General features: G+C 46.8%; 1 protein-coding gene across 1 annotated transcript in view; it reads right to left on the bottom strand.

The window, feature by feature from the left end:
* Positions 1-12,687, bottom strand: part of shisa10.1 (shisa family member 10, tandem duplicate 1) — a 96,933-nt gene extending 84,246 nt beyond the window's left edge. Inside the window, exon 1 of the mRNA XM_078209738.1 lies at positions 12,314-12,687. Within this exon, the coding sequence (XP_078065864.1) occupies positions 12,314-12,377 (64 nt within the window). The 5' untranslated portion in view covers positions 12,378-12,687. The remainder of the gene's footprint in view (positions 1-12,313) is intronic.
* Between the last annotated feature and the right edge of the window lie 1,385 nt (positions 12,688-14,072).

Here is a 14,072-nt window from a genome sequence, read left to right as displayed (position 1 = left end):
TCACAAAGGATCCTGGTGCAGACATGTTTAAACACAAATCTGCAATCTCCACTCCATGCAGCTGCACTAACCAGAGACCCAAGATTTCCTTAATTTTGAAAGAGAAGGAATCTGAAACCTTATGTTCAATTCGAACTGATAAGTAACTAAATATATTGTGTCAGGATTTACTGAGGACTGCCCTCATCAATAAGAAGTTTAACAACACCAGGTTAAAGTCCAACAGGTTTATTTGGTAGCAAAAGCCACACAAGCTTTCGAGGCTCTGAGCCCCTTCTTCAGGTGAGTGGGAATTCTGTTCACAAACAGAACTTATAAGACACAGACTCAATTTACATGAATAATGGTTGGAATGCGAATACTTACAACTAATCCAGTCTTTAAGAAACAAAACAATGGGAGTGGAGAGAGCATCAAGACAGGCTAAAAAGATGTGTATTGTCTCCAGACAAGACAGCCAGTGAAACTACAGAGTTTCACTGGCTGTCTTGTCTGGAGACAATACACATCTTTTTAGCCTGTCTTGATGCTCTCTCCACTCCCATTGTTTTGTTTCTTAAAGACTGGATTAGTTGTAAGTATTCGCATTCCAACCATTATTCATGTAAATTGAGTCTGTGTCTTATAAGTTCTGTTTGTGAACAGAATTCCCACTCACCTGAAGAAGGGGCTCAGAGCCTCGAAAGCTTGTGTGGCTTTTGCTACCAAATAAACCTGTTGGACTTTAACCTGGTGTTGTTAAACTTCTTACTGTGTTTACCCCAGTCCAACGCCGGCATCTCCACCTCATCAATAAGGGCATGCCTGCTACTCACAACCTCCTTTGGCGCAGAAACACATCTCCCACTTTGCACAGTTTTAACTATTATTTGCATTTCATCTTGCCTTAGGTGAATAACATATCCGTTACCAAACGTTTCCTGTCTTCATTGCCTTTTAGGGTACTGGTGAATGCTAGATCAAAGCTCAGAGACTCTGATGGGTTGATGGGTTGCCCTCTGTGGCCATCCTACTGTAGTCAGAACACAGTAGAGAAAACTGGTAACTAGCGGCATTGTAGCACAGTGGTTACCACTGCTCCCTCACAGTGCCAGGGATCTAGGTTCAATTTCAGCCTTGGGTGATTGTCTGTGTGGGGTTTGCAGTTTGCACCTTCTTCCCGTGTCTACGTGGATTTCCTCCCACACTCCAAAGATGAGCAGGTTAGGTGGATTGGGCCATAATAAATTGTTCCTTAGCGTCCAGGGGTGTGTGGGTAGGTGGATTAGCCATGGTAAATGCGCAGGGTTACGGGATAGGGCAGGAAAGTGAGCCCGAGTAAGATGCTCTTTCAGAGAGTCAGTACAGACTTGATGGGCTGAATGGCCTCCTTCTGCACTGTAGTGGTTCTATGGTTAAGGTGAGGACTAATCCAGGGCTTCAAATACAAATGTTACATCAGCCGGTTCTGCAATAAGAGTATTCACGTTTATTCTGCTGAGTGTCAGGCTAATGACAGCAGGTCCAAAAACCTACCCCGCAGGAAATCTTCCAAAACATTTCACCTAGTTCAGAAAAAGGGTGAACTCTGCAGTAATGCGATTACACTGAGCACAACCCCTGCTGCAAATTATGTAGATAGGTTACAAAGAACAAAGAACAATACAGCACAGGAACAGGCCCTTCGGCCCTCCAAGCCCACGCCGCTCCCTGGTCCAAACTAGACCATTCTTTTGTATCCCTCCATTTCCACTCCGTTCATATGGCTGTCTAGATAAGTCTTAAACGTTCCCAGTGTGTCCGCCTCCACCACCTTGCCTGGCAGCGCAAAAATCAAAGTCCAGGAAAGAGAAGCCATGAAAAATTAACACAAGGTTTGTTTAGCCCGTTAACCTACCCTGCAGGAGGTAAAGTTTTAAAGTTTATTTTTTAGTCACAAGTAAGGCTTACATTAACACTGCAATGAAGTTACTGTGAAAATCCCTGAGTCGCCACAGTCCAGCGCCTGTTCGGGTCAATGCACCTAACCAGCACGTCTTTCAGACTGCAGGAGGAAACTGGAGCACCCGGAGGAAACCCACGCAGACACGGGGAGAATGTGCAAACTCCACACAGACAGTGATCCAAGCCGGGAATTGAACCCGGGTCTCTGGCGCTGTGAGGCAGCAGTGCTAACCGCAGCTGGTGTACGGAGAGAGTAAGGCCAGCAAAAGTTATCTTTTCTCCTCCTATCACATGGAGTCATTACCTAGAGAAAGGGAGGAAAAACTAACAGCGCGTTTTCAAATAAAGATGTAATTGAGCATCTGGCAGTAAGTGCGATGCCAGGACAAGTCTTTAATTACACACTCCGCATCCCCACCCAAATTCAATCTCCGAGCGTTTGTCAGGCAATTTTGTTCCTTACGAAACGCAGGAAGTAACTTTGAACAGACCCACTTCCTCCTGCACTGCACAAACTACAAAATGACAGCTCTGATAAAATCCATAATTGAAGAATCCAGTCATGTGCCAATCCTTCCTAAAGGAATCTTAAAATCCTGAAACGACGACTTCTTCAAAAGAAAATCACTGAAGGATGGAGTGGCGAATACCTCACCTTGCTAGTTATGCCAATCTCCCTCCCCACACACACCCCCCCCTCCCAATGCTCCAAATCCTGGAACCGCTCCAATATCTTCACCTGTCCTTCCCAAAGGCGTGGTTTTAAATTGTTTGTATTGTTAAAATGAGAAGTTCTTCCGTTGGCCTGATTAAGCCCACCGCTAAATTTTGGTAGAACATTTTAAAATGATAGGATAACTTCCGCAAGCCTGCTCACTGTGTTTCATGAAGGGGCGACCATGGACCACAGATTTGGGAACATAGCATCCTTTTCTAACCTGCTTTTGCCTTGAATGAAGCTATCGGTCAGAGGTGAGTCATACTAAATTCTAAGGGTGGAAACCTCCCATCTGGGTGGGGCTAAGCTCCATGGCGGGGAGGAGGGGGGGGGGGGGGGGAGAGGGGTGGAATATTTCCCGCTGCAGAGGCTGGTGGGAAAATATGTCAAATCTTCTGGCCCCAACTCCCATTAATTACACAATAGTCTACTTTGCACTATATTGCGTGGCAGGGCAGGCCTGATAGCGCACAGTCCACTGTCATATCCGGGCACCGTTTTGAAAAGGCACCCAACATCACTGATCCTCTATTGAACAAAGATGGTGGACTTCCTGAGAAAGAAGATGGAACTCCAGGAACATCCTGAGGTTGGAAGATGGACCCTCTGCAGGACACTGAATCTGGAAGGGTCACCAGCAGATGCTCCCCCGGCCCAACTGCTGAGACGTTCCAGGGTCCAGTGTTGCCAGCAGCCTCCATCCTGCACTCTAGAACGCAGCCCTGGCATTGTTCAGGCGAGTCCCGATATCTGCATGCCATGTTGTTCCAGACGTGTTTTGCGCCAGCATGTTTTCACTGCTGGTGCCATGGAGAATCAGGCGTGCATGGTCACATCTTCATCTGTATCCCTTTTGCAGGATGCAATTCAATTTCACGCTGGCCTCCAGCAGGTTTTCCCAATCCGCCTTGACAGCAAATCCCGTGAGAAATTCATGCCAGTGTAAAACTGACTTTATAACCTTCCCCCACCAATCCCGTGCCCCCGCTACCATTGAACCCGCCAGTAGGGGCATGGAAGAATTCTGCCCCAAGGCTGGGATAATTTGAGGGATCCACCAAGCCAAGTTTTGGATTTTTAATAAAAAATGAACATGAGCAAGAGATTTCAATTCCAGCATCTATTTTGTACTGCCATTGGTTTTTCTGTTCAATTTTTAAATAGCTAGGATTTAATTAAAATGTAACTCCAGGAAATCCTCACCTGGGTCAGAATGAGTGCGCACTCAACTTTGCCACTTGGATTTCCGCAGTTACAGGGAGTCATCAACTATACAACTGACAAAGGAGCCCCAGATCAGCCTCTAACTTCCATCAGCCAAAAGAGATTCCACTCCATCGATTATCAGCTTATCTGCAACCAACAATAGGTCATCATCTCTGTTGGTGCAAGATCCCCGGGATGCCACCGTGATGTGTTCACCCTGCACCTGTCAAGCCTCTGGAATACTTACACCTCAGTTAGTGGACAGCTCCTTGCAGGTAAGTGCTGCTACCCTCTAAAGAGGTGGCAGATAATACCAATGAGGAACCCTATGGGCAGCACGGTGGCACAGTGGTTAGCACTGCTGCCTCACAGTGCCTAGGACCTGGGTTCGATTCCCGGCTTGGGTCACTGTCTGTGCGGAGTCTGCACGTTCTCCCCGTGTCTGCGTGGATTTCCTCCGGATGCTCTGGTTTCCTCCCACAGTCCAAAAGAGTAAAGTTTATTAGTCACAAGTCGGCTTACATTAACACTGCAATGAAGTCACTGTGAAAATCCCCTAGTCGTCACACTCCGGTGCCTGTTCGGGTCCACTGAGGGAGAATTTATCGTGGCCAATTCACCTAACCTGCACACCTTTGAACTGTGGGAGGAAACCGGAGCACCCGGATGAAACCCACGCAGGCATAGGGAGAATGTACAAACTCCACACAGACAGTGACCCAAGCCAGGAATCGAACCTGGGTCCCTGACATGCTGGTTAGGTGCATTGGCCATACTAAATTCCCCCTCAGTGTACCCGAACAGGCGCCAGAGTGTGGTGACTACAGCAACTTCACTGCAGTGTTAATGTAAGCCTTCTTGTGGCACTAATAAATAAACTTTAAAAACTTTATGGTCACCCAGAAAAGATACAACAAGAAGCCTCATGACCACCAGATGTTCAGAGGTCAGCAAGCCACTGGGATGCTGAAGATGTGATTCAAGTTTATGGGAGTGGCCTTTCGTACACAGCAGCCAGGGAATCCAGAACAATAATGGTCTGCTGTGCCCTGCACAACATTGCACACCAGTGAGGATTGGATCTCCCAAGCAGAGGAAGATGCTGCATGTTTTTCCTCTTCATAGGGCACCAGCAGTGACAGACATTGCTGCCAAAGATGCCCAAGACAAATTAATTCAGGCATGTTTCAATTCAACTGAGGCACTGCAGACAACTGGCACACAACTTCAGAACACATTGAGCTCCCTCCTCTTCGCCAGCACAAAACACCATCGCTTTAAATATACACCCATTGCTCACCTTTAACTTGTTCTAGTCTTCACAGAGCAGATAGCCACTTGGCAGGATGGGACAATGGAGCTTTGAAATAAATGCTGGAGTGAATAAAACACTGAGCAGAGTTCGGACATTGTTACAATGGACTTAGGATCCCTGGGGCAGAAATCCTACTCCCTGGAGAGCTTCTAGCCACGCAGAGGTCGCCTCCGATGCCCGTCATTGCCATTGGGTGCAATGGCTGCTGCCAGTAATGAACCCACCAGAGGTCTGTGTGGCCTAGCAACCCAGGCCACAGGTGAGAGAGGGAGGGTCACTGATTGGGGAGGGAGACAGGGGCTGGATGAAAGGGGCAGTCTGGCTCCATGGCACCTTGCTCTTCCTGATGCAGGGTCCAACAATTAGGCACTGAATGCCTTCGAAAGAGGGATCCCCATCACCCTCCACCCCAGAGACCCACAAAATAATCTTTGAAGGTAAGCTTTTGCATGTTCCCACACTTCCCGCTAACTGACTGGCGTCGTGACAAGCTGAGGCCATTAAATGTGCAATAATTGCCCCCTTAAGGGTCTCAGTTAGTATCTGAGTGATAAGGCCATCCATGTACTTTTCCACTTCGGACTTAATCAGGCAAGGGCAGGAAGGTGGCGGAGTCCTCTCCCTAAACCCTCCTGCCCAATTAAATGCCCCCCACCCCAAATTCATTGCCTTGGGGGGTGCATTAATACTTCGCACTGTGTTAAACCCCATTATACACTTATACAACTACTAATTCTTTATATTCTTTTTTCTGCCACTCCTACATGGTGCCCACCCTGTGGTTTCCGCAGGGCAGGAGACAAGCTGCTTAGATGCCCTCGGCTAACATCCTCTGGGTCTTATAGGCCAGGGGGACCCTGCCAAAGACTGCCTCACTGATACCTGTGCAGGAGCATTGCAACTGGCAGTATAAGGGGCTTTGAAGGATAGGGTTGAGATGTGGGAGTGCTTTGAGCAGAGTCCCCACTTCCAGATGCTATTTTCCCTCTTTTGGCCCACCTGTACATCCACTCTAGCCAAGGGCTGTAGAATACTTTGTCTGACTTCAGTGAGGTGCTGAACAGCCAAGACAAGGCTTTCCACAATCATCGATAATCTGTATGTACAGGCCATTGGTCAGAGCAGTATGTACTCGGTTACCATGAATGTGAATGTTAGCACAAAGGCCCGAGACATCATGGCACTAACGTTACAGATGGACTCCTCCAATCTCTCTCCGTTGGTGTGCAGTCTTTCTGGAAATACTGACAGAACCTCACACGTTTTCTACTGCTGCTCCAGAATTGTCCTCATCATGAAAGATCTTCCAAAGCTCAGGAACTGGGCCCATTAAGTAGAACATGGAGATTCCTGCATCTTCCAATGGAGACTCTTCACTGCTGTATCCAGCTCTACCACCCACCCCTGCTCACTTGTGAAGTGCGAGTATCCAACTAATTGTCTTGGTGGTCATTGTGTATCTGCACAGATATGCTGATTCATTCTCAGAGTGAGTGATTTCCTCCAAGGAGTCTCCATCCTCCTCTCACTTCACTTCCTGAGAGATGCTTGCAAGACCTATTAAAGATGAAAGGCATAAATTAGAATTGACGAAGTGAGGGGGTGCCGAGTCCTCAATTGACATCTTGTCACTTTTCAGTGGCTGCTCATGCCAAGTCAATAGGAATGTTGTATGTCATGTGTCAGCGTGGATATTTAATTGTGTTAACAGGTAGCAGAGAGAGCCTAGCCATCTCTCCATCTCCAACCAACAGGCATGCCAAGACCTTGCTTATCTCCAGGGCCATCTCCCTGCAGTGATTAAAATGGAGATGGCTGGAGGGCAACCTCAGATTCTCTGGCTCTCCTTGTATCCTGTGCTCCATGGGGAGAAAGAATAGACTCATGTTTCCAAAGGATGGAAGAGTAGCATTTATGGACAAAGATACGGAAGTCAGTCATTTAGTCCTGGAAGTCTGTTCTACCATTCAGTGGGACCATGGCTGACCTGTGACCTAACTCCATGTACTGGCCTTTACCCCCCCATCCCTTAGTAACTTTGGGTAACAAAAATATCAATCTCATTTGAAAATTAATAATTGATCTAGCCTTAATTGACACTTGTGGAAGAGCGTTCCAAAATTCTACCACCCTTAGCATGAGAAAGTGTTCCCTAATTTCATTCCCAAAAGCTCTGACTCTAATATTTCAACTCAGCTCATCAATGCAAGGTTCTCCAATCAGCAAAAAATAGTTTCTTCCAATCTATCCTCTCTATTCCCCTTAATCACTTGAAAATTCCAATCAAATCATCCCATAACCATCTAAATTGTAGGGAATGCAGCCCCAGTTTGTGTGATGTCTCCTCGTGGTTTAACCCTTGGCATCCCAAGTGCCATTCGCGTAAACCCACACTGCCCTCCCTCCAAGGCCAATCCATCATTCTGAAAGTGTGGTCCAGTACTCCAGGTGTGGTCTAACCAGGGTTTAATGTAGCTGACACATGATTCCTAGCCCTTGTATTCTAGGCCTCTAAATTCCACTCGCCTTTCTGATGATTTTCTGTATCTGTTCGTGACAATTTAAGGAGCTGTGCAATGATCTGGTGGGACATGTGTGACATTGCAGTAAATGTCAGCAGTGGTTGGTCAGCTTAGCGATGTGAAGAGGTGACTCAACGGAGAGGGATGGGCACACATGTACAGTTTTGTGAAACGAGATGCAAGAGAAGGGAAGGGAAGGTAGAGATTGTTTGAGGTTAGATGCATGATTAAATGGGTCAGGTCACTCACCTTCCCGGCTCTGATCCAGTCCTTGAATCTCCTGCCACACTGTCTTCATGATTATGGGATGACATTCGGACTGCTGGGCTCCTGACCCACTTCCAATCTTCCCCGTTTGTTTTTGGAAACAGGCTTCTTCTACTTGTTTTCACTGCACAATGTCATGAACTGAAGTGTAATGCTGCCATGCCACGTTATGTCTCAACTCCTGTAGCTTCTTGCACTGTCTGAAGACTCTTCATAGAATCTTACAGTGCAGAAGACCATTCGGCCCATCAAGTTTGCACCAACCACAATCCCATCCAGGCCCCACCTCCACAACCCCATGCACTTACCCTAGCTAGTCCCCCTGACACCAAGGGCCAATTTAGCCTGGCCAATCCACCTAACCAGCACCTCTTTGCACTATGGGAGGAAACTGGAGCACCTGGAGGAAACCCACGCAGACATGGGGAGAATGTGCAAACTCCACACAGACAGTGACCCAAGGCTGAAATCAAACCCGGGTCCCTCAAGCTGTGAGGCAACAGTGCTAAACACTGCGCCACCTGTCTCCTTGTATACTTTCTTTAAATTGTTTCACTGGAATAGACTGCTGCTGCCAGTCGCCAATACACCTGTTCACTCTGATAGGTCAAGTCAGATGCAAATATCGTGGCTGCGGTAAAAAGCCACAGACAAATGCTTTGCAGCTTCCAGGTTCCTAATTCACTGTCAGATGCCTCTACAGCGAATGGATTAAAGTTCAGCCCATCAACTCTAGGAGTCCAGTCTGTTAAATCAGAAAAATGGAGCTGATTACCCATGTTTCATATTGCTCATGCCCTCTGCAATAGATGGCAAAATCACTGTCTGCAAGAGCAGCAGCAAGAAGTTGTTCAGACACTTGGAGCTAGACCATTGACACGTCACTAGTAAACCAGCAATGGATTCTACCCCCAATCACCCCCCCACCACCACACCCCACAACGTCAGTCAATCCAATTAAGAACATAAGAACATAAGAAATAGGAGCAGGAGTAGGCCATCTAGCCCCTCGAGCCTGCCCCGCCGTTCAATAAGATCATGGCTGATCTGAAGTGGATCAGTTCCACTTACCCACCTGATCCCTATAACCCCTAATTCCCTTACCGATCAGGAATTCTTAACCCCTATGCTCACTCACTTACATTGGCCCTCTCGGTCCAGCAAGACCACTTTGTTAAAATTCTCATCCTTGTTTTCCAATCCCTCCAGTCATCCCGGTTACGGCCTCCAAGGTCTATAACCCTCTGAGATCATAGAATCCATACAGTGCAGAAGGAGGCCATTCGAGCCTGAACTGATAACAAACCCACCCAGGCTCCATCCCTGTAACCCCACGTGTTTACCCTTCTAGTCCCATTGACACCAAGGGGTAATTTTGCATGGTTAATGAACCTAACCAGCCATCTTTGGACTGTGGGTGGAAATTGGAGCACCCAGAGTAAACCCACGCAGACATGGGGAGAACGTGCAAACTCCACACAGACATTGACCCGAGGCCAGAACTGAATTCGCAGTCTTCCAATTCTGGCCTCTTGCATATTCCCAGGTTTCTTCTCTCCATCTTTGGCAGCCATGTCTTCAGTTGCTGAGGCCCTGAGCTCTGGAAATCTATTCCTGAACTTCTCTCCCCTCCTGTAAGATTTTCATTAGAATATCCCTCTTTGACCAAGCTTTTAGTCACTTGTCCCAATATCTCCTTATGAGCCTGGGTGTCAAGTTTCATTTGACAGTTGCTCCCGCAAAAGCACCTTGGTATGTTTTAGTACACTAAGGGAGCTATAGAAATGCAAGATGTGTTAACAGATAAATGTAATGGAACAAAACATTTCCAAATTTTAATATGTTGCGTTCACAACAATTTATAGGAACATTTCAAGATAATATCCTCTTCTTCTTAAATATATATTTGTTTTTTTTTTAAATCAAGTTGAGGGAAGCCAGTGCTGGGAAGGAAAATTTGATTTCCAAACTTGCCATCCAGTGTCCACATAAACCAACAACAGCCTGCATTTATATAGAACCTTAATATAGTAAAACATTTCAAGTTGTTTCAGAGCAGGGTTATCAGGCAACATCTGACACTGAGCCACATAAAGAGATATTAGGACAGGAACTTGATCCAAGAGGTGAGTTTAATGTACCCCTTAAACAAGGGGACAGTCGAGAAGCAGAGAGATTTAGGGCGAGTATTGCCGAGCAAAGAGTCTAAATAGCTGATGCCACAGATACCCAAGGGTGCCAAATCAGGTATGGCGTGGCAAGCTACTTTACCAAAATGAAATGCTTTTCTTAATTTTCACACTGTAACCAAGAAGGCATTGGTGGGAGGTTTTGCACATTCTCCCTGTGTCTGCGGGGGTTTCCTCCTGCTGCTCTGGTTTCCTCCCACTGTCCAAAAGATGTGTGGGGTAGGTTGATTGACCATGCTAAATTACCCCTTAGTGTCGGGGGATTAGAGGGGTGAATGCGTGGGGCTACGGGGATAGGGGCTGTGTGGGATTGTGGTCGGTGCAGACTCAATGGGCCAAATGGCCTCCTTCTGCACTGTGGGATTCTATGATTCTATGAAGGCGTTGGGGGGGGGGGGGGGGGGGCATGGTGGCACAGTGGTTAGCATTGCTCCCTCAGCGCCAGGGACCTGGGTTCAATTCCGGCCTTGGGTGACTGTTTGTGTGGAGTTTGCACATTCTCCCCGTGTCTGCGTGGATTTCTTCTGTGTGCTCCGGTTTTCTCCCGCAGTCCAAAGATGCGCGGGTTAGGTGGATTGGCCATGCTAAATTGTCCCCGAGTGTCAGGGGCATTAGCAAGGTAAATACATGGGGTTACGGCGATAGGGTGGGATTATCAGTGCAGGCACGATGGGCCAAATGGCCTCCTTTTGCACTTTGGGTTTCTATGAAGTCAGCAGTTTACCACCACCTTCTCAAGGCCAATTAGGGATGGGCAATGAATGCTGACCTACCCAGCGAAGCCCACATCCCGTTGATGAATAGGTAAACAGTTGAGCCAAACTTTGGGTACTTTTAAGCTGTAAACTCCTACCCATTAAAGGCGTATGACTAAAGTTCATTTCATGTCTAATCTTGCAGCAAAATGGTATTATTTTGTGAGTACAGATTATATTTAATCTCGAGCCCTAGAGGCAAAAATGTAATTTTCCTGATCACATGCAATGCCCACCCAACTTAGTTACAAACTGAACATACAATCGGGGATTTTTGATGCAATTTAGTTCTTAATAAGCGAAACGAATATAGGGGATTTTTCATGTAATTTAGTTATTAAGACACTCACTGAATAGAAGGAATTTTTGATGTTTTTGAATTTTTGAAGAAAGGCTGCATATTATTTCCTTTCATTTACATTCGATATATTGTTGAGTGCATAATCATGGCACTCAACTGGAACAGAAATGTATTAGCTAGCGGGAAGTAAACATAGCTCAGAGTCTCAACATGTTGAAAGCAAAGTATGTAAAACATATTCATCTACAGCACTGGGACGCATTAAGAAGTGGTATCAAACATTTCTTTCCATTACAAAGGAAAATCACATGGTAAAAAAGCCACCCTTCAGGACTCTAGATGCTAACTCAACAACTTACTGAGGGTGCGGTCAACTACTTAAATAGTGCACAGAGAACAGCCAACTGATTTCACTGGTGAGTAGGTAGCATACTTTTATAGCACAGTTCACATTTGTGTGACCACATCCATCATGGGAGGGCCATGCAGCTGTTTAACTTGGCTTCTGGACAAAGGGCATTCCTTGTAGCTCAGGCTGGGCAAATTGCAATATGGATATCATCTCCAAACAATCTGAGGATTTTCTTTTTAAAAAAACCTTTTACTGCAGTAAGCCACAAATAAATCCTGCTTCCTTGCCTGGAGATTAAGAGGCAGAGCTGTGTCACGGTTCAGAACCTCGCCCAAGTGGTCACATGTGTGCGGGAGCCTGGACAAGAACATGTTGGCAATTTGACTACAGGGACCATCACAGTAGATGGCAATCCTGGGTCAAAGGGGGCAGGCATTTCCATTAACCTGGTTAAAATTACAGGTGGGCTGGGCGACAACAGGGTGTCTCCCAAGTACGTTATTGATCCGTATGAATCAGCATGTTTGTATCACTGAGCTATTCTGGGAATCAAATTACCTTTTTTTAAAAAATATAGATTTTCTGACGTGGTCCAGATTCAGGGTTAAAATAAAAACACGAAATTAATTCGGTTGAGTCAACTGGAAAGAAAAAGTTAGACATCTTAGCAAAACTCCGCCTCTTGGACAACAGATAAGAGAGTTTGCGAGTCGACGTGGAATCGTATTAATCGTAAACGGATGTTTTAAGACATTAAAAACTCACCCAGTGGTAAAACTATCACTGAACACCACAGGGCGCTGGCAGTGAGCAGGCATGTAGACGCCATTTGGTCAGATCAACCCCTTTAAACTTCTCCAATCCAGCCTTTTAAAGGGCACAGAGGCGAAAGCCCGAGCAGACAGCAATGCCCAGCCCAGCACTGTTCACAGGGCAGCTACCCCCCCACTGCAGTCTGCCACCAGCTAACTCACTAACGCTGTGAGCAGAACCCACAGAGCTGGAGAGACCGCAGCCTTCGGCTGATTAATCCACTTCTCCAGTCATGAGAGGGACCTTCCGTGACTCATCCCTGAAAAGGCTTCTCCATTAAACATCTCCGAAGTTCACACACACACACTGCCTCCCACAGCTCGCACGTGAACATTACAGGATCATTTGCTAAGCAAATGTAAACAAGACAGACAGGCTTTATTTATCAACTCAGCCAGCAGCCTGACCAAATAGATGGTATCGCTGCTAATTTCTTTTGTTTTGCATTCGTTCTTGGGATCTGAGAGTGCTTGGCAAGGGTTGAACCCCCTAACCAACCGCAGTCCATGTGGGGGAGGTAGACCCCCCCCCCCCTGTGCTGTTAGAGAGTTTCAGGGATTTTGATCCAACAGCAAGTGATGGGATGATGGGCGGGATTTTACTGCCTCGCTCGTCCCGAAACCGTAAAATCCCGCCCGAGGTCAACAGACTTTTCCATGGTCCGCCCCTCGCCTGCTCCGATTCCCGTGGCGAGCGGGGCAGTAAAATTTCAGCCATAGTTCCAAGTCAAGATGGTGTAAGACTTGGAGGGGGAACTTGCAGGCGGTGCTGCCCCCATGCATCTGCTGCCCCCATGCATCTGCTGCTCCCATTCATCTGCTGACCCCATGCATCTGCTGCCCCCATGCATCTACTGCCCCCATGCATCTGCGGCCCCCATGCATCTACTGCCCCCATGCACCTGCTGCCCCCATGCATCTGCTGCCCATGTTCTTCCAACGAGTAGAGGTTGCAGGATTGAACAGTTCTATTGGAGAAGTTGCTGCGGTGAATCTTGTAGATGGTACACACTGCTGCTACTGCGCGTTGGTGTTGGGAGGGAGTGAATGTTTAAAGTGGTGGATGGGGTGCTTATCAAGCTGACTGCTTTGTCCTGGATGGTGTCGAGCTTCTTGAGTGTTATTGGAGCTGCATTCACCCAGGCAAGTGGAGGATGTTCCATCACACTCCTGATTTCTGCCTTGTGGACAGAGGCTGGGGAGTCAGGAAGTAAGTTACTTGCTGCAGAATTCCCAGCCTCTGACCTGCCTTTGTAGCCACTATTTATTTAGCTGGCCCAGTTAAGTTTCTTGTCAATAGTAACCCCCAGGATGAAGATGGTGGGGGATTCAGCAACAGTAATGCTATTGAATATCAAGAAGAGATGATTGTATTCTCTCTTGTTTAAAGATGATCATGACTTGACGCAACGTGAGGTATGAATGTTACATACCACATATCAACCCAAGCCTGAATGTTATCCAGAACTTGCTACATGTGGGCACAGACTGCGTCAGTATCTGAGGAGTCACAAATGCACTAAACATTGTGTGGTCATTCGTGAATGCTGCTGACCTGATGATGGAGGGAAGCTCATTGATAAAGCAGCTGAAGAAGGATGGTCTATTCTAAAGTAAACATCAACAACATAACTTGCAGTTCTACAAGTATAAAGACATTGGCTGGAATTTTCCGGCTGTTCATGTCAGCAGGATGTTCTGGCCCCACTGAC

This window comes from Mustelus asterias, chromosome 3, assembly GCF_964213995.1.
Source record: "Mustelus asterias chromosome 3, sMusAst1.hap1.1, whole genome shotgun sequence".
Lineage (NCBI taxonomy): Eukaryota > Metazoa > Chordata > Chondrichthyes > Carcharhiniformes > Triakidae > Mustelus > Mustelus asterias.
This window is presented reverse-complemented; position numbering and strand designations above follow the sequence as displayed.